Source organism: Schistocerca nitens, chromosome 6 (assembly GCF_023898315.1).
Source record: "Schistocerca nitens isolate TAMUIC-IGC-003100 chromosome 6, iqSchNite1.1, whole genome shotgun sequence".
Lineage (NCBI taxonomy): Eukaryota > Metazoa > Arthropoda > Insecta > Orthoptera > Acrididae > Schistocerca > Schistocerca nitens.
The window spans coordinates 7,528,975-7,550,952 of record NC_064619.1 but is presented as its reverse complement, the minus strand read 5'-3'; the positions used below and the strand labels follow the sequence as shown (position 1 = coordinate 7,550,952).

General features: G+C 38.1%; 1 protein-coding gene across 1 annotated transcript in view; it reads right to left on the bottom strand.

Annotated features, from left to right (window-relative positions):
• The window catches only part of LOC126262764 (facilitated trehalose transporter Tret1-like), a 268,316-nt gene that overhangs the window by 6,299 nt on the left and 240,039 nt on the right, over positions 1 to 21,978 (bottom strand). Inside the window, exons 7-8 of the mRNA XM_049959577.1 lie at positions 10,477 to 10,704; positions 7,517 to 8,010 (exon numbers count right to left, since the gene is read on the bottom strand). Coding sequence (XP_049815534.1) covers positions 7,517 to 8,010; positions 10,477 to 10,704 — 722 coding nt within the window. The remainder of the gene's footprint in view (positions 1 to 7,516; positions 8,011 to 10,476; positions 10,705 to 21,978) is intronic.

Genomic DNA, 21,978 nt, shown 5'->3' with positions numbered 1-21,978 from the left:
GAAGTCCCAGTGCCCGTCTTGTCAGTTGTGATGGTACAGCCCCCAAGAAGGCACATCATAATCTTTGGGAGCAGATGCAGCCAAGAATGCAGAGTTTGTTATGCTGTGTGTGAGAGTTGTCGGCTCATGAGCTCACATTTGACAGCTAAGAGAGCATGGTAGCAAGCCATGTGGTGGCTGAGTGTGGCCATCCACAGTGGCAACAGCTTTGTGGTTTGTTCGCTAGATATTGGCACTCTTTGAGCTCTGCTACTGGAGCAGACCCAATGTACAAGAAATTCGAACACTAGCAGATGACTCACTCTGAAAGCACATGGCCAGTATTTTCAGTGCTCAAAAGCCATTGGGGAGAAAAATTGTGGAAAGGGCCACCATGAGAGACTAAAAGATCTTGTTAAGGACTGAAAAATCAGATATGTTCTAATAAAATGTGCATGTTCCCCCAGTAAGACACTGGAAAGCCAGCACCAAAGAAGTAAAGGGAAAATTATAGTGAGTACAAGGGTATAAGTACACCCCTAATGTGATGAGTAGTTTTTAAGTTATTCTGTGATAAACAACTTACAAACTGTATCAACTTTAAAATTTCTAACTCAGTGACAGCTACACCAATTTTCATAAATAGGGTGTCAGTGGATAGATCTCATAGAGACCTTTTAGAGAATTAAACCAAAACTGTGATAAACATCAATATTTTTTAACTAAAGGCTGGAATGTGAAAAATTGGCAAATTTAGCCACAAGATCAATTTATATTGTAAAAGTTATAGCAGCATTAAAGAATAACAATAGTTAAGAAAGTAGAAACAGGTTCATAATTAAATGTTTATATTTGTTAACAATAACATCAGTAATGTGATTCCATAGATTTTCCCAGCATCTCATATGTTTTTGCTCTTCACGGGTATGCTGCCAGATGTGATCATCTTCACTGCACGATATTTCGGCGATCCATCTGGCAGCCATCTTCAGGTGCGATCCCTGAGTACACAATCAGTTCCAGCATGATTGTGTACTCAGCGACCGCATCTGAAGATGGTGGCCAAATGGATCGCTGAAATATCATGTGTGAAAACGATCATATACAGCAGCATACCCAAGAAGAGCATTAACATTGGTAATGTTTTTCATGTTGAAAGTGTAATTTATGTGAAAACCGGTGTGTGAACTAAAACTCTAATGTCAGCACTGACAGCTAATAAAATTTGGTATTGATTTCATGTATAATACTTGTGTACAGCAATAGATTTACATGTTTACATGGCCAGAAGGTAAATGTACTTGATTTGACCCATATGACCCATAACAAAGTATAAATACCTGGCCTATATCTTGGCTCAGGCATGATAGTTAGGGAGGTATTCGTGAACAATCTCTGTGTGAGTTTAATGGGCAGTGAGTTGGTCATGTCATGAAAGTATTGAGAGCTTGGAGTAGTGGAGTCTGAAAATTTTCATGTGGTTCACCTGTGAACATAATATTTTCGACCTGTAGACTTGAGTATTTTTTCATCAGTTGAGAATTTTGAACTCTGAAATCTAGAGTATGGATTTGGACTCATGATTTATGCTAGTTAGCATCTGAGAACTAATTTGAATCTGAAACAAGTTGGACTTTGAATTTTTTGAAGCTTTGGAGTAAGTTGGGACCTAGCTGAGATATTGCATGGTTATTTACACTCTTGCATAGGATAAACATTCACCCTTGGAAGCTGATTAACCTTGTTGCTGCATGTCATAACGAAAATAAATCTAATAGTTTCATGAAAAACAAATCCTTGTGAATTGTGAAACTTTATTACACAAATTTAGCAAACTCAAGTGGCAGACTCTGCAAGAGAGGCGCTCTGCATCGCGGTGTAGCTTGCTCGCCAGGTTTCGAGAGGGTGCGTTTCTGGATGAGGTATCGAATATATTGCTTCCCCCTACTCATACCTCCCGAGGAGATCACGAATGTAAAATTAGAGAGATTCGAGCGCGCACGGAGGCTTTCAGACAGTCGTTCTCCCGCGAACCATACGCGACTGGAACAGGAAAGGGAGGTAATGACAGTGGCAGGTAAAGTGCCCTCCGCCACACACCGTTGGGTGGCTTGCGGAGTGTAAATGTAGATGTAGATGTAGAAATCCCTACCTATGTTCTATTAAATAATTTGGGCAAATGTGATGAGTGAATGGTTAGGCCCTAGAAGTTAATGCAGCCAGACATTAGAAAAATTAAACCTTTCACTATGGCCCATGATGGCATCCCACTAACTAAAACTTTAAAAGTAGATAATCCGTGCAGTAGTGCTGTGGGGTCAGAGCGGTTTAGTAATCCATTGGACATTGACCTTCAAGTGATACTTGTTCAGTTCAGTATTTCAGTTTTATGTTTACATTTTCAAGTTAGTCAGTGCATATGGGAGTTAGTGGATAGTGCAGTACAGTCACACAGTCAACCTGCTGGATCCTTCAGGCTAGTCAGCCAGCACAGAGAATAGTGATCCATCAGAACAGTGAACGATTTGCAAAATAAATAAAGCAAGAACTTGTCGACGGCCCAAACATCTGAAAGGCATTCCTACTCAGTCATAGAGCAGTTCTTCTCAAACTTGGAGAGTACTATGGAAGCATAAGCTATCACTTTTTCAGTGTCTTCCTTAATTTGTTCTAGAACTGTCCCTATTCCAAAACTGCTATCATCAGTGTGAACTTTGTCTTGGCATTCTCCTCATACAATGATAGAATTGGAGAATATGTTAGCACTTCCTTAAGGACAAGGAAAGATCATTCTTGTGCCCTGTTACAGGAAAATTTTGTGTCTTCCCACAGTAGTTCTTGGTATAGAGGTCCTTCATGAATCACTGGTAGTATAAGCACATTCTCAGAAAACTTCTCGTGTCACAAAAGTGCCAAGGAGTAGGAAAATCTGTGCCTGTTCGTATTTTCTCTGGATGAGAAGGACTCCATCAACATTCACTAGGTGCCCCAAGATTTTTATTTCCTGTGTGATGAAGAGGAACGTTTTCGGACTCAGGTGAAGACCTGCAGTCTGAATACACTTCAACATGGTTGTCAGATGGCTTAGATATTCTTCAAATGTTTAAAGATATTGTCACCGGTACAAAGTTCTTCTATGGTCCAGAGGTACAGATGAATGATGGGAGATTCCTGAAGACCCATTCAGTGATCTTGAAGTCTTCATGGGAGGGGTTACTTTCAGCACTCACCATAGAACATGAAGAGAACTCAAGGATCTATCAGAGACACCTTTCGGAGGTCCAGTAACAAGATCTAGAGACAGGGTCCTGTAGTCACCTCCAGTGAGGAGAGCTGAAACAGCTGATCACTGCTGCTCCAGGAGAGGGAGCAGCGCCATAAGTTTTGCTGACATTAGTGTGGTGTAGTGGTTAGTGTCACTGCCTGGCACGCTGTGGATCACTATTTCAAACCTGACCACCAGCCATTATTTTTTATTTCTAATTTAGCATTTCTAATATATTCTTGAAATATCTCATTTCAGTATATCTGGAATAGTCAATGGTTGTATAAATACTAATTTTGCCAAATATTTTGATATTCGTTTAAAAATCTGTACTGTCTGTCCAATACATCAGTTCTTTCCTGGCTCTGTGTTTTGGTGTCAGCAACAAATGTGCTTTCAGTGCTAGCTATGGTACTTCAATGATAATGTTACCTTCAGATTTGGACTTGATTGTGGTTCTGATATGGCAATATGGAGTACCTGCCTCTTTGGTGAAACTCTGTTGGAGCAGAAGAAGTTTTACTATGATAGAAAAAAGACATTCTCTGCATTTTGTATTTGAGTTACTTAACTTATTGCAGACAACACTCTGCTGAGCACAAAATACGGTCCTGAGCTCATACATACTGAAAGAACTCAAACAGAATACCCACATATTTGAAATTAGATCAAATGTTCACTCATATGTACCAGAAACACAAATATACATGGTATTGCTTGGATTAAATAATTGTTTGCACATTAGCAAAATATTTTTCAATACTATATCTCATGACACAAGGTAATTTCACAAAAATAAATGTAAAATGGTAGTAGAGTCATGGCTGAAAGAAAAACCATTCAGAAGACTAATGACTTTATAGGTATTGAAAAGAAAATACCATCTTTTATTATAAATGTACCTGTGAACAAACCAAGTCACAACTTTCAGCATACAACTAAATTTGTGTTCTATGTAATTTCTGCAACAAAATTAAAATTGCATATAACCGTTTCTTATGAAGTTTGTTTAACTAGAAACGAGATACATAATGAATAGTCAAACAAGGGCTGATGCAAACCTCTGTTGCAGATATGAGGTCCCATGACCAAGGCATTTCTTGTATACTAGTGGACAGGCTAAGTAAGGAATCATTTAACAAATCTATCACTTCTTCCAGTCCAGTATAAATTGGGTTCATGATGTGTAAACTTACTGCATCATTATAACATGTTCATCTAATTTGTCAATGCAAGTGGCATTAACACCCTGGAGCCTGGCCAGCAATTTCAGTTAGCCTGACTCCATTAACTTTTCCACATAGTCTCCTGTAACAATTATTGTCTGTGAAACACCAATAATGGGTGAAGAAGAAATCTTGGCAAGTACAGCTTCTGCTTCTGTTCTTGCCCAAATGAGACTAGGATGTTAGCACACGAAGCAGAACTAACTGCAGTGTTTCCATGCTGAATTCAAATGTTTGGAGCACATTAAAAAGAAATCACTGTAAATTATATATCAGTCTCTTACTAGTAGGTCAAAATGAGATAACACTTTTCATGTCTCTTGACAACTAGCTTGGTTTATAATTTGAGTATGTTGTTCCTTTCCTGAGATTCTTTATTTACTTCGTTATTTTAACTCTTCAGAGGTCCTGGTAGTCTGTCCCAATGATACAGAAACATCATATAGAGATACAATTCTGTGAATGTACAGCTAGTCAGTTTTCTTACTTTCTAAAGTTTTTACTCCAAAGAAGTCTCAGTACAAATATTTGTTTCTAGATTCAGTCAATCCAACAATCATGTAAGTGCTCTCTGATGCAATGTCTATATGAAATCTCTGTTGCGTTTGGTAATACCAGTCAGTGGGTGGTGCTTCTGGTGTACTCAAAGGAATAGAGTAGGAATTTAGTGAGCTCTCTCATGACATTCTGTAAACATTCTGTACACCATATGCTTTTGAGTGGACCCATTCATTTAATTAATTAATTCAATCATTCATACATCATGTTCCATAAATCCTATGAAGAAAGAGAATCTTCATTGATGTGGAACAGGTCAACATATGTGTTGTGGTCAGAATCAGATTTTAGTGAGAATTCATTTTTTCTAGTTAAAACTAGTTTATACTGAATCTAGAATTTTTTAGGTATAACTGGACTTTACTGCTATACATGTTTGAAGTTAAGATAAAACTAGCTTTAACTTTGAACATTAGATAAAACTAGTTTCAGCTAGAGGAACTTGTTTCGGGGGAAATAATTCAGTCAAGAGCAATTAAGTGTTGATTGAGATTTAAAAAAACATTTTTATTGTTTAATATAATATGATCATAAATTATTTTTCACATTTTTACAGAACATCACAGAGGTTCCAAAATAAGCCCCATTTTCTTCACACTCTTTTTTTGGTGAATTTTCACATGTCGAGAGCTAAATATTTATTATCTCGATTGTTACGTTCACATATTTTCTTGAAGTTTTAGTTTTTAGTCCCTCTTGACTTCCATGACCAATGGCCACATGAGCTGCTTCAATAATATCAAAAATTTTGTCTACATGTAAATCGTAGGCCCTACTCCACAGGCTCTTTCTTTGTCCCTAAATTTCATGTCCCACAAATATTAATACTCTTGAATCAATTTAATCTTCTGCAATGTTTCTGTGTCTTTTTTCAGCTAATTGTGCTTCTTCAGTTTTGTATAGAAATTTATTGTAAGTTTCTTCTGTGATAATATTGCAGAGTGTTTTTTTTTTCTGTTTTTCTTTTCGTGTTCATCAATAGGTAATATGCTTTCTAAAAATGCTTCCTTCCATCCTGTTTATTGATTTAGATGTCCGGCAATGCTGCTCATCAAATTAGAGTCATACTAATGCATCGTGTGTACACTAAATGAACCTTGATCTGGGTCTAAACAGTTTTAATGAAGTCATTTTGTCAAAACATGTTTTGTCTAGCCAAAATCATTTTTAACTGACATTCATTTTTGACCAGCAATAATTCTAGCTATAACAAAGGTATTCAGTATAATTTAAATTAACTAGTAAGAACATGTTCTTACTACAAATGGGTTTTTGTTGAAAAATATGCATTAACAAAAGATAAGCAACATGTGCAAACTTAATCTGCACTGTAATGATGATAAACTATCACTATAATGTAAAACACTATTTGTGCTGAACTGAACAAAAGAGGCAACCTAGTAAATTACAAAAAAGACAGATTGCTACTCACTGTATAAAGAAGGCTTTGAGTTGCAATCAGGCACAACAAAAAGATGGCTATACATTTGAGCTTTCAGCCTAAAGGCCTCATTCTAAAGTAGAAAATACACCCACACACATACATTCGAAGAAGTTCACACACACACACACACACACACACACACACACACACACGCACGCACATGCACGCACGCACGCACAACGGTCACACGGTCAACACGACCTAGCAGTCTTTTTAGTCTCTCTCTCTATCTCTCTCTCTCTCTCTCTCTCTGTGTGTGTGTGTGTGTGTGTGTGTGTGTGTGTGTGTGTGTCCGCAACTCACCATCTCCTCTGTATGGTGAGTAGCAGTCCATCTTTTTCATAATACTGTCATTATTCCATCTTGGATTTTTCAATGTTTAATTTAATCTAATAAATTAGAAGGAAAGCCATTTTATAACTTTGATTTTGGTGCAACTATTAACAGGCCATCAGGAATTATGAGATCTCATGACCACCAGTATACGCTTTTAAACGGTTATGTCTTTGCGTGATAAGAATATATTCCTGGAGTTGTTTAGGTTATCTGTTTTAGTAAAAAGGCTGTGTACATTACAGAAATAGTCCCTAGACTACAATCTGCAACCAATAACTGCAATAATTTTCACACCTGTTCATTTGTCAGTAGTTTCTGTAACTTATAGGATCAGTTAAACAATTTAATGTGGCTTTCAAATTTCATATTAACAAGATACAGATATCTGAAAGCAAATGAACACATCATATGTCTTAAACCCTATGGCACAGCTCACTAGCCTAATGCTTCCAAATTTTACCTTCACATTGTTCATATTCTTATCCTCCTCTCCCCATCCTTAGCAGTCAAAAGTCAACAACTCATTTTGCCTCCATTCTGTAGCTGCTTGTCTAGTGAAAGAGAACTGCATTAACTTACCAGTGTATATTCTTTATCAAATCTCAGTCACATCTGTACAGACAAACTCTTTGAACCAGATTTACAGTGCAAAGTAACATAAAAGTTGTTTCAGTTCCAAATTATGAGCAATGTATTAAACAGACTTACCTTACAGGAAATAGCTCGGCTCCATAGATCCAAGGAATTTCATAAACTCCAATGTATCTTGAGAACAGCAACAATGTAAAAGCTACTAGAGCTATTCCAGTGACAGGAAGCTGTAGAACATTATCAACTGTCACTGCTGAACTGCAGATGTCTGTTCCATTTGACTTCAATATGGTGAATCTTGTTCCATTTTCTTTGAAATTTCCTGTTTCACCCACATGATCAATATTAGCATCTGTAGCATTCGGCTCATCTACTGTGTATGACATGCCAAGTGAACCACTTTTTGTGTCAGCAAAAGTCACCGAATTACAGTCCATTCTGTACCTAACTCCTGCATAATTATTCTCAAACACATTTACACATGTGCCAAGTGCTATGTTACAGATACAGCAGACCACAATTGATGTGAGTGCCAGTTCTCGTTTTCCAAACTTTTTCAACAGCACTGTGAAGATGCTAATGCTAATGAAGCCTAGAAGTGAGGCATACACCTGTTGAAAAATGTGTCATACTTAGTACATGCTATATCACATTAATTAAATTAACAAGCAAATGAAACTAGTCATCATTTAAAGACAGAAAAGGTACATCCCAATTGCAGATATTATGAAAAAACAGTGTTCAACAAAATTTATTTGGACAATAAGGAACAAAGGAATGAAAATTTCACTATTATTAGCTTTTAATTAGTAACTGACATGTTTATTACATAAACAAAAATGTAAAACAGTTCAAAGGGCAGCAAAAGGAAGGAAAGTATGTTAGGATTCAGTATTCAGTTGATGATAGCAGTTACTGGAAATGGAGCCTGCACTTGGATTTGAGAATTTTTATGAACTGGTTTTATGAAGCAGACCATCATTAAAGTAACATAACTTAAGTATCTCATAAACAGCAGCAAAGTAGCTGTTATTAATCAGGGATTTTGAAAGGTTAATATTATGGCATTACACTTTCACTGGAAGCACAGAGACCAATAACACCAACTTATACCTTCCAAAGCAAAATCAGAAGACATCTTTTCTTTTCTTAAAAAAAAAAAAAAAAAGAAGCTAGATTATGTCCTTACCATGACAAGGACAGACAGTGCTAGTCAAAATGCTACTGAAGAAAAGTGCATTTGCTGTATATGAACTTAATGCTCATATATTATTATTACATTGTTGAACAGAAGAATATGGTGCTTTTTTAATTATGGTAGTGCTTTCCTCCATTTCAAATGTGCTTTCCGCTGATGCGCACATATGAATTTTAGTCTTGATCTCAAACTAAATTAAACCATTTCATAATTATAAACGTAGCATTCATAATAGCATTTCCAGAAATTGTTGGTGCCTATAGCTCAGAACCAATATTTACATAAGCTGTAGGATGCTGGATATTGTATCATTAGTTCAGAAGATACAAAGTCACAATCACATTCTTATACAGTTGTCGATCTTCATAGAAGTAATAAAGTGTTTAAGAAGTTGGTCATTCTGACTACTGCTTCACACTATATTTATTCCCTCATGAAATTTACTCAAAAAGACTATCAGAAAGTGAGCTTTTGGCCAAATGCAACTGACACTTGCTAATTGTGTGCAAGTGGTGTGTGTGTGTGTGTGTGTGTGTGTGTGTGTGTGTGTGTGTGTGTTAATTTTGACAAAGGCTTTGTTGGCCAAAAGCTCACTTTCTGATGCAACTGACACTTGGTAATGAGTGTGCAAGTGGTGTTTGTGTGAGTGTGAGTGTGTGTGTGTGTGTTTTGCCTATTTTTGATTAAGGCTTTTTTGGCCAAAAGCTCACTTTCTGACTCTCTTTTTGTTGTGCCTATGTGCCTATCTGCGACACAGCCTCTCCGCTATATAATGGGTAGCAGTTATCCTAACATAACACTGTTACATTCCATTCTGGATCTTCAATTGTTTAATTTTCCCTCACGAAGTTTGAAGTCAATAATCCACTACAATTCAAAAGGAACAATGATGTACATAATTACAATACTACAAGACTGTCATGCAGTCGTGTATGTGAGTTGTATGTGTGTGTGTGTGTGTGTGGGAGGGGGAGGGGGGGGGGTTGACCATCATCAGTTATGTTGCTTCCCAAATAGCAAAACTCATCTACTACTTTAAGTGTCTCATTTCCTAATCCAATTCCCTCAGCATCACCTGATTTCATTCGATTACATTCCATTATCTTCATTTTACTTTTGTTGATATTCGTCTTATATCCTCTTTTAAAGACACTGTCCATTCCATTTGACTGCTCTTCCATGTCCTTTGCTGTCTCTGACAGAATTACAATGTCATTGGCAAACCTCAAAGTTTTTATTTCTTCTCTGTGGATTTTAATTCCTATTCCAAATTTTTCTTTTGTTTCCTTTACTGCTTGCTCAATATACAGATGGAATAACATCAGGGATAGGCTACATCCCTGTCTCACTCCCTTCTCTTACTACTGCTTCCCCTTCATGTCCCTCGACTCTTATGACTGCCATCTGGTTTACATAAATTGTAAATAGCCTTTCACTCCCTGTATTTTACCACTGCTACCTTCAGAACTTGAAAGAGAGTGTTCCAATCAACATTGTCAAAAGATTTCTCTAAGTCTACAAATGCTTGAAACATAGGTTTGCCTTTCCTTAACCTATCTTCTAAGACAAGTCATGTCAGTATTGCCTCCCGTGTTCCAACATTTCTACAGAATCCAAACTGAACTTCCCCGAGGTCGGTTTCTACCACTTTGGTGGATAGGAATTACTAACTCACATCTTAATTTTTTTTTCTTCTTGTAATAAAAAATTAAATAACTCACAAATGTTCAGGATGTAACCATATGTACGAAATAATTTGCCATGTGACTGTAAAATGACTTGTTCTACATCATTACAATCTGTCATTCAAAATGATCAATGGAACATCTAAGTAACTAACAAGCTAAATAACTATGTACTGAAATATTTGTGTACATACCAGCACCCACTGTATGTTGAATTGCAGCCCAAATGCATGGATAAAACTTCTGAAATAAGTTGCAGTATTAGAAGCTCCTGACAATCGTGTAAAGAAAAAATATCCAGAAAGAACGATTTGTGGACACAAAGTTTCTCCTTTCAAGCATTTCCGTGATTTGTGACTTGTGCTGTCAGACTGAACTTGCTTCTCTTTACAATCAACAAATTTCACACGAACTGAATCAGCCTAAAAGAAATTGTAAATTATGAACAAAAGTAAGGAAACATAAAAATTGTTAATTCTACTAAGTAAATAAGCAGATAAAAGCAATTGTGAAATCTAAATGGGAAAGTCATAAATCAAAAGTACAATCAAATAATTATAAGTTTTCAGTTACTGAATGGTCAATATAAAGCACCTAGGACACAGGTACCAACATTATGTGAAACACTTGAAAATGAATTTTAAATTTTTTAAATCTAAATGAAGAGAGAATTAAAGTGTTCTTGTCAGTGTTTTCAATGTGTTCCTTTCTTAGCCAATTCTATGCAGGACCTCCTCATTCGTTTCCTTATCAGTCCACTTAATTTTCAACACCCCTCTGTAGTACTACATCTCAAACACTTAAGAGTCTCTCCTTTTCTGGTTTTCCCACAGTCCATGATTTACACCCATACAATGCTGCCCTCCTATGTAATTCCTCAAATTAAGGCCTATGTGTGACACTAGCAGACTTTTTTTGGCCAGGAATGACCCCTTTGCCAATGCTAGTCTGCTTTTTATGTCCTGCTCGGTATGTCTATCATGTGTTATTTTGCTTCCAAAGTAGCAGAATCCCTAGGCTTCATCTACTTAATGATCACCAACTTTGATGTTAAGTTCCTCAGTATTCTCATTTCTGTTGTCTCTTATTACTTTTGTCTTTTTTCAGTTTACTCTCAATCAATATTATTGTTCCACAGATGAATAAATAAATAAATAAAATAAATATTCAGTACACAATAAAATGTTAATTTGCTTATTTCATTCAACAGATCCCATGATTATTCTTCACTTTAATTAAGGATGGCAATGATATTAGTGACTCTTATCACTGACATCCTATAATTAGAATTTTAATCTGACTCTTGAATCTATTTTTCATTTCAATCATTGTTTCTTCGATGTATAAATTGAACAATAGAGGAAAAAGACAGGAGCCCTGTCTTATACCATATTTAATCCAAGCACTTTGTTCCTGATCTTCTAATCTTATTGTTCCCTCTTTGCTGTTCCAAAGATTATACTGGATGTCCCATTTATCTTGACCACCCTAAGTAACTGTTTGTCCATGTGCAAATTACAAAATGTTTCAAGCAAATGTTCTTTAGCCATCAGGGGGACATCAATCAGTATGATTGCCTTCATTGCAGCTTTATTTTTTGTTTTTTTTACAAAGATATGAACAGCAGTATGACTTTTTTAAATGGCACCCTGTATTTTTTAATCAGTACTTCATTTCCTCTCCTAAAGACCTATTCAAAAATGTATCACAGTGTACCATTCACTGAAACACAATGTTATTCATTACATAACACAACACTACATCTACATTTATACTCTGCAAGCCACCCAGCGGTGTGTGGCGGAGGGCACCTTACGTGCCACTGTCATTACCTCCCTTTTCTGTTCCAGTCGCGTATGGTTCGCGGGAAGAACAACTGTCTGAAAGCCTCCGTGCGCGCTCTAATCTCTCTAATTTTACATTCGTGATCTCCTCGGGAGGTATATGTAGGGGGAAGCAATATATTAGATACCTCATCTAGAAACGCACCCTCTCGAAACCATGCGAGCAAGCTACACCGCGATGCAGAGCGCCTCTCTTGCAGAGTCTGCCACTTGAGTTTATTAAACATCTCCGTAACGCTATCACAGTTACCAAATAACCCTGTGATGAAACGCTCTTCTTTGGATCTTCTCTATCTCCTCCGTCAACCCGATCTGGTACGGATCCCACACTGATGAGCAATACTCAAGTATAGGTCGAACGAGTGTTTTGTAAGCCACCTCCTTTGTTGATGGACTACATTTTCTAAGCACTCTCCCAATGAATCTCAACCTGGTACCCGCCTTACCAACAATTAATTTTATATGATCATTCCACTTCAAATCGTTCTGCACGCATACTCCCAGATATTTTACAGAAGTAACTGCTACCAGTGTTTGTTCCGCTATCATATAATCATACAATAAAGGATCCTTCTTTCTATGTATTCGCAATACATTACATTTGTCTATGTTAAAGGACAGTTGCCACTCCCTGCACCAAGTGCTTATCCGCTGCAGATCTTCCTGCATTTCGCTACAATTTTCTAATGCAGCAACTTCTCTGTATACTACAGCATCATCCGCAAAAAGCCGCATGGAACTTCCGACACTATCTACTAGGTCATTTATATATATTGTGAAAAGCAATGGTCCCATAACACTCCCCTGTGGCACGCCAGAGGTTACCTTAACGTCTGTAGACGTCTCTCCATTGATAACAACATGCTGTGTTCTGTTTGCTAAAAACTCTTCAATCCAACCACACAGCTGGTCTGATATTCCGTACGCTCTTACTTTGTTTATCAGGCGACAGTGCAGAACTGTATCAAATGCCTTCCAGAAGCCAAGACAAATAGCTTCTACCCGGGAGCCTGTATCTAATATTTTCTGGGTCTCATGAACAAATAAAGCGAGTTGGGTCTCACACGATCACTGTTTCCGGAATCCATGTTGATTCCTACATAGTAGATTCTGGGTTTCCAAAAACGACATGATACTCGAGCAAAAAACATGTTCTAAAATTCTACAACAGATCGACGTCAGAGATATAGGTCTATAGTTTTGCGCATCTGCTCGACGACCCTTCTTGAAGACTGGGACTACCTGTGCTCTTTTCCAATCATTTGGAACCCTCCGTTCCTCTAGAGACTTGCGGTACACGGCTGTTAGAAGGGGGGCAAGTTCTTTCGCGTACTCTGTGTAGAATCGAATTGGTATCCCGTCAGGTCCAGTGGACTTTCCTCTGTTGAGTGATTCTAGTTGCTTTTCTATTCCTTGAACACTTATTTCGATGTCAGCCATTTTTTCGTTTGTGCGAGGATTTAGAGAAGGAACTGCAGTGCGGTCTTCCTCTGTGAAACAGCTTTGGAAAAAGGTGTTTAGTATTTCAGCTTTACGCATGTCATCCTCTGTTTCAATGCCATCATCATCCCAGAGTGTCTGGATATGCTGTTTCGAGCCATTTACTGATTTAACGTAAGACCAGAACTTCCTAGGATTTTCTGTCAAGTCGGTACATAGAATTTTACTTTCGAATTCACTGAACGCTTCACGCATAGCCCTCCTTACGCTAACTGTGAGATCATTTAGCTTCTGTTTGTCTGAGAGGTTTTGGCTGCGTTTAAAGTTGGAGTGAAGCTCTCTTTGCTTTCGCAGTAGTTTCCTAACTTTGTTGTTGTACCATGGTGGGTTTTTCCCGTCCCTCACAGTTTTACTCGGCACATACCTGTCTAAAACGCATTTTACGATTGCCTTGAACTTTTTCCATAAACACTCAACATTGTCAGTGTCGGAACAGAAATATTCATTTTGATCTGTTAGGTAGTCTGAAATCTGCCTTCTATTACTCTTGCTAAACAGATAAACCTTCCTCCCTTTTTTTTTATATTCCTATTAACTTCCATATTCACGGATGCTGCAACAGCCTTATGATCACTGATTCCCTGTTCTGCACATACAGAGTCGAAAAGTTCGGGTCTGTTTGTTATCAGTAGGTCCAAGATGTTATCTCCACGAGTCGGTTCTCTGTTTAATTGCTCGAGGTAATTTTCGGATAGTGCACTCAGTATAATGTCACTCGATGCTCTGTCCCTACCACCCATCCTAAACATCTGAGTGTCCCAGTCTATATCTGGTAAATTGAAATCTCCACCTAAGACTATAACATGCTGAGAAAATTTATGTGAAATGTATTCCAAATTTTCTCTCAGTTCTGCCAGTAATGCTGCTGAGTCGGGAGGTTGGTAAAAGGAGCCAATTATTAACCTAGCTCAGTTGTTGAGTGTAACCTCCACCCATAATAATTCACAGGAACTATCCACTTCTACTTACTACAGGATAAACTACTACTAACAGCGACGAACACTCCACCACCGGTTGCATGCAATCTATCCTTTCTAAATACCGTCTGTACCTTTGTAAAAATTTCGGCAGAATTTATCTCTGGCTTCAGCCAGTTTTCTGTACCTATAACGATTTCAGCTTCGGTGCTTTCTATCAACGCTTGAAGTTCCGGTACTTTATCAACGCAGCTTCGACAGTTGACAATTACAATGATGTTGATGGTACCAGCACTTGATGCAGGTACTCAGGGTAATGGAAAACATCCACATGCTGACATTGACAGAGGACAAATGTAAACATAAGTAGCATGCACACCCGTCATTCTGTCAACCATCATCAGTTGAAGAGTTGTGTGAGTAGAATGTACGTCAACGGAGAGAAGGTAGAAATGCTGCTCATCTATGGGGAACGTAAGTTAGCAGAATAGTAATTGCAATACTGTTTTCTTATGTATGGGTACATTTAGTACAGTAGTTTAGCCCTTTTAAATACTGTTGTGTAGAGTAGGCATACAGTACAGGCTGTCCTCCCTACAAACTGCATTGACATAACGTTTCTTTTATTGTTGTTGTTGAAGGTGGGCGAAATGCTACACAGGCAGCAGAACTGTACAGAGAGCGATATCCCGACAAGAACCCACCTTCCCAATGGATGTTTTCTCGTCTGCATGCGATGCTTCAGGAAACAGCTAGTTTCAACCCAGGACAATGCAATCGTCTTAGCACCCTTACAGACAAAGCTGCCGAAGCTACTGTTCTCGCTTACATTGCTATGAATCCACATGTGAGCACACGACAGCTTGAGCATGAGATTGGCATTCCTAAAACCAGTGTACATTGTATTCTTACACATAAGCTGTTCCATCCTTACCATGTACACTTACATCAAGAAATGCATGGGAATGATTTCCAGAATCATGTACAGTTCTGTCAGTGGGCACAGAGGCAACTCCTCCCCAATCCGAACTTCTTCTCCAATGTTCTATTTACTGATGAATATTCCTTCTCAAACAAAGGACACATATTTACAATGGAACATGCATTATTGGCCCAGCGACAACCAATGTTGGCTTAGACAGGAGGAACATCAGCGTCAATGCAGAGTTAACGTCTGGTGTGGGATACTTGCTACTGCAATTATTGGCCCTTATTTCATCAATGGTAGTCTAAACGGCACAGCATATGCCAACTTCCTCAGATGAATTCTTCCTCCTCTTCTGGATGAAATGCCATTAAGAACCAGAATGCTTATGTGGTAACAACACGATGGGTGTCCAGCACATAATGCCTTGCATGCAGGTCGTGTTCTGAACCGAAGGTATCCTGCCAGATGGATTGGCCGAGGAGGCACTGTTACTTGGCCTGCTAGGTCTCCTGATTTAAATCCTCTGGACTTTTTTCTTTGGGGATGCATTAAAGACATTGTCTATTGCAATATTCCAGCAACTCCAGAGGACATGCAGGAACATATCGTGCTTGCTTGTAATTCTCTTCAGCAGGCAACACTGGAAGCAGTAATCATTCAATGAGTGCACCAGTGTATCAGTGTCTAGCGTGACCACTTTGAGCACCTTTGAATGTTCCTGGGCAATAGTACAGGAGAGTCGAAGTCAACTTTGTGTTATGTTTTTACTTGGTTTTCATTTGTTTTCTGACAACTCCAGCAAGTGGACAGGTTTGTGATCCTGGGCTCAAAGTCAATCTTGTGTTATGTAATTAATAACATTGTGTTTCAGTGAATGGTACACTGTGATACATTTTTGAATAGGTCTGTAGGAGGGGAAATGAAGAGGAATGGTCAAGATAAATGGGACACCCTGTATATTAATTCTGTTTCCCCGTCACTTGCCCCTATTTTTCACAGAATTTTCTACATCTTGCACCTTTTTACACTGTTGAATGCTTTTTTCTACATCAACAAACCCTATGAACATGTTTTGAATTTCTTAAATCCTGCCTCTATTAAAAAGTGAAATGCCTCTCTGGTGCCATTACCTGAACTGATCATCATCTAAGAGACCCTCAATTTCCTTTTGCATTTTCTGTACAATATTCTTATCAGCAGCTTGCAAGCATCTGCTCCTAGATGGTAGTGTGAAAGTTCTCACACTTACCAACTCCTGATATCTTAGGATTTACAAGGGTTGACTGAAAAGTAATGCCTCCATCTTCGTAACTCTTCAACAGTTGACAGCATTGGTATGGGGCAGGTACTGGCTTGTTCCATAGCCTCTTTTCTAGAGCTGCAGTTGGCAGGAAGCCGTAGCATTGAACAGTTGTGTTGTTACAGTGTAAAGTATATAACCCTTCTCCGACAATCGGTCAATGCGATTTAAGCAATGTGCAGTCATTGAATTCTTGACAGCAGAAGATGTCACCTCAAAGGAGATTCATCAGAGAATGAAAGCAGTTTATGGTGTTATGTTGATGTGAGTCCCAGAAAAAGAAATTCAAGACGCAATCCTCAACTGGAAAAACCATGGCCACAGGTTACTCAGTGAGAAAATTGTATGTACACTAGAAAGACTCAGTTTGGAAGATAACAGTCTTCTCAATACAGCCATCCCAATGATGTATCCAAAAACAGCCGAGCAGCTATCAGTATCAGTTGATTACCCCTTCAAAAGCAATGGTACTGTAAATACGACTCCTGCTAACATGCCAACAGAGAGAACAGTGACAGAAGCAGTAGGTCTACCTGAAAAGGTGAAGTCAACAAAAGCTACATTAACAGGAGCATCAGTCCCAGCGATGACAGAATCACCCAGGCAGCCAATAGTATCACCAGCAACCACAAATGAGAAGACAACTACAACAGATAGAATGGTGTCTAGTGGAAGAAATGTCGTGCTGCCTTCCCGTTTCAATGATTTTTTATGTGCAGGCCTGAAGAAGAAAAAGTCAATACCCTAAACAGTGTCAAATTTTTACTACCACATGACTTTAGGCAGACTCCTCTGGAATCTCAGTCAAGAAATAACAGCACTGACAAAATAAAGAAGGTAGGGTTATCAATTTTTCATCAAAATGTGAGAAGCCTCCCTAACAAAATAGACCAATTGCTTATCAACATTAATGAGAAAGACTGTATAAATAATTCCCAGATATTGTGCTTCACTGAGCACCATGTTACTAACAACTGCATCATGCCCTTTTTACCAAGTTACAACTTAGCAACCCAATACTGTAGAGTAAATAAAGAAATGGGGGGAGTGGCAATATATGTTAAGGAAAATTTTGACTACAAAGTAACTGACATTACAAAATACTGTATGGACCAACATTTTGAAGCATGTGCTACTGAAATAAAAACTAATCTCAATTTATTAATAGTCCTGGCTGTTTACAGGGCACTATCAGGAAATATAAAAATGTTTTTTTAGTCTCATGTCAGTTTTATTTTCAAAAACAAAGGATATTCTAGCCTTAGGTGATTTTAATGTAGACTGTCTGACTGATAATAACAGTAGAAGTAACTTCCAGAATGTGATGTCCACTTATAATCTGAATTCAGTAATCAATTTTTCCACTAGAATCACACCCCAAATTCCGTAAGTAAGCCTTGGATCACAGAAGGTATTAAACAGTCATGCAGAACTAAGAGAGAAATTTATGCTAAAATCAGAACAACTAATGATACACAAAAATGGAATCATTATAGATTGTACTGCAAAATTTTGAAGAAAGTAATACAGAAGTCAAAAGCCCTTTTCTATAAGGAGAAAATAGATAAATCTAATAATAAAATGAAAACAATTTGGAACATTATAAAAAGTGAGACAAAGACAAAAACAAGTGACACAGATGACCAAAAAATCAGGCATGGGAGTAACTTAATAGAAAATCAAAAATGTGTGGCTGAAATTTTTAACAAACATTTCCTGTCAGTAACCCAACAAATTGGCTGTAGGCCCTCTGTTGAGGAAGCTATGACTTTATGTCAGGATGCATACTCCAACATAATACCAGAAACGTACATTAATCCTATCACTGTAGAGTAAATTCAAACAGTCATCTGGTCTTTAAAGTGTAAGAACTCTGCAGGAGTAGATAATGTATCCAATAATTTATTGAAATTTTCATGTATATGGATTAGTGATATTCTGTGCCATATTTTTGATGCTTCATTTCAACAAGGCATTTTTCCTGAAAGACTTAAGTATGCCATTGTGAAGCCCCTACACAAGAAGGGTGATAGAGCTGAGCTCACTAACAACCACCCTATTTCACTGTTAACAGCCTTCTCTAAAATTCTAGAAAAATTAATGCACAATAAAATTACTGAACACCTCATAATGAACAGACTTATCAACAAGGGCCAGTTTGGCTTTCAAAGGGGCTGTTCAACTGAGGATGCAGTGTATACACTTACAAATGAAGTACTTGAATGTCTAAATCAAAAAATGATAGGAATTGGTGTTTTCTGTGACTTATCAAAGGCATCTGATTGTGTAGATCACCACATTCTCATGCAGAAAGCCAAACTACTTGGAATAAGGGGTGTCGCAGGTAACTGGCTGCAATCTTATCTTCAGGAAAGAAAACAGAAAGTAATTTTAAGCAGCTCAGATGAGTCAAGGGATACCTCTGCTCAGTCTGAATGGACTTCTATTAGTTGTGGTGTGCCTCAAGGCTCAATTCTGGGGCCACTGTTGTTTTTGATGTTTATAAATGATTTACCATTGTGTGCAAGCCTGCCTTGCAAATTTACTCTTTTCGCTGATGATACCACCATCTTCATGAGTGGAAAATCAGATGTTATTTTCGAGGAGTCAGTTATCAACATACTCTCTGAAGTGATTAACTGGTTCAGTGTTAATGGTCTCCCTCTAAACTCAAGTAACACAAATTTTATCCAGTTCCATACAAAAAGAAAAAAAGTGAGAGAAATAAATGTAACATGTGGAAATCAACCAATAGAAAGAATGGATGTGTCTAAATTTCTTGGAGTACATATTGATAGCAAAATGAACTGGTCCTTCCATATACAACAGACCCTAAAAAAATTGAGCTCGGCTATGTACAGTGTGTAAACTTTAAGATGGCAGACCTCTCCCTAGTCCTGAATCGGTAGTAGTCGGAAAATGTCGGGAGGCTTCGGTAGGCGCTCAGTTTCAACTGCTGCCAACATTACGTAGCTGACTGTGTTGTACAAGGTAGCCATTGTCATATGCTTCGTTATTGTTTTGCACTGTACTGTTCTGCGTGTTTTTATTGTGCAGTTGTGCTAAACGTTATCAAAATGAGTGAAGAGGCAGTTGCTGGCCCATCTCAGGAGTTGCCAACAACCCCGACCGGTAGGCCTACGGTTAGAAGGAAACCAGTATTACGTAGCGATGCTCACAAATGAATTGAATGCTGCGAAAGGGAAAGGGAGCAGAAAAAATTGCTTCACCCCATTTACAAATCTTCAGTGAGAGCTGCTACATACACAGGACAAAGCACGCGTAGCACTGGAAGATTCAAACAATTTTCCAAGAATCATCCTGGCATATCACCACAAACGCCTGGCAAGAAAAGATGAGTTTCCATTTCAGACATTTTGTTCGCGATCACTTTGAAGGAGCCCCCTATTTTGTCTGAATTACCTTATATTTCATTTTTCCTTGCTACCGTATTGCTTTGTATGGAAACACCACTGGTTACTGTATTATTTCGAAAAACATTCATATTACAGTACATTTCCAAATTCAAAAAATTATATGCAGTGCAGAAGGAATTTTCTTATAAATCTTTCTCTCTCTTTTAACTTAGGAAAAGAAGTGGAGAAATTGAAGTAATGATTGATGATTTCAACCAGCGTGTCATTCGCAACACGATAGCGGAATTTTATTCAGTGCGGAAGATTGTGCGGAGCCTGCGAACACTGTTTCCAGTTTTGCAGATATAGATTTCAATGTACATGACGATTTCAGTTTCGTTTATGAACAACATTTAAAGCGAGTTTTACTTGCAAGCCTTTCGTCTGCTTTCGCATAAGCATGACGCGCAATTTGTAGTGCCAGCACTGCAACTGGTAGGCGTGCCTTGTCCCCCCCCAACGGCTCCTCTCCCCTCGCCAGCCAATGCTTGCCTCCTCCTCTCCCCGCACTCCCCTCACAACTCTGCCGTCTTACAGTTAACACATTGTATGCTATCAGAATGATGTCTTCCATTGGAGATTTAACCACTATGGAGTCCGCATACTATGGGTATTTTCACTCCATTATGTGTTACGGAATAATCTTCTAGGGAAATTTAGCTTTGGCAAAGAAAATTTTTGTGGCCCAGAAAAGGGCTATTAGAATTATGTGCAGAGTACGCCCTAGTACATCATGCCGTAACCTTTTCAAAAAGCTGCAAATAATAACCACTGTATCCCAGTACATATATTCGCTGATGTGTTTTGTAATTAAGAACTCTGCACAATTTCCATCAAATAAGAACCATCACAAATATTTAATGAAGACTGTTTTGTATCTTTTGTATGTTTGTTGTTTTGTATGATTGACTCGTTCCACATCTCATGTGACGTGCTCGCAATACGAGATCTATGGAACATGAAATAAATAAATAAATATAAATACACAGATGGTGTTATCCATGTTGATTTCCTTGATCATGGAACAACAAATTCAGAGCATTACATCACAATGCTGTTAACTCTGAAACAACAGCTAACAAGGGTCCAAAAGGAAAAGGGAAATGTTTTCCTGCAGCATGACAATGCCAAACCACACACTTCACGTGCCACCACAGCAGAACTTCAGAGACTGAATCTCACCACCATACGGCATCCACCATACATTCCAGATTTAGCACCATCTGAGTTCCATCTCTTCACAATAATGAAAGATGATCTGCGGGAACATCATTATGCTTCTGATGAAGATGTTGAGAGAACTGTAAGACTGCGGTTGTGGAAACAGAGTGTCGACTACTTCCATAATGGCTTCAGAAAACTTGTTCATCATTGGCAGAAATGTACCTAATTGGCTGGTGATTATGTGGAAAAGTGTATACTGGTACTTAAAGATCACAGTCTAAGGATTATTTCTGCATTTGATTTATTAAAATATTCCCATCCAAACCCAATTAATGAAGGTGGAGGCATTACTTTTCATTCAACCCTCATTTGTGGATAATGTTTTTCTGGAAGTCTGATACTATGTCTCCAGTCTGATAGATTTTGCACACTAACTTCCTTAGTGATTTTAGAAATTCTAAAGGTATGTTATCTACACCTTCTTCCTTTTTTGATTTCAAGTTCTCTAAAGCCTTTTTAAATTCTGACTCTAAAACTGTATCCCCTATATCTTCCTTACTGGCTCCCAATTCTTCTTCTACCAAGTCTTCAGATAATTCCTCCCCCACACAGAGGTCTTTAATTTAC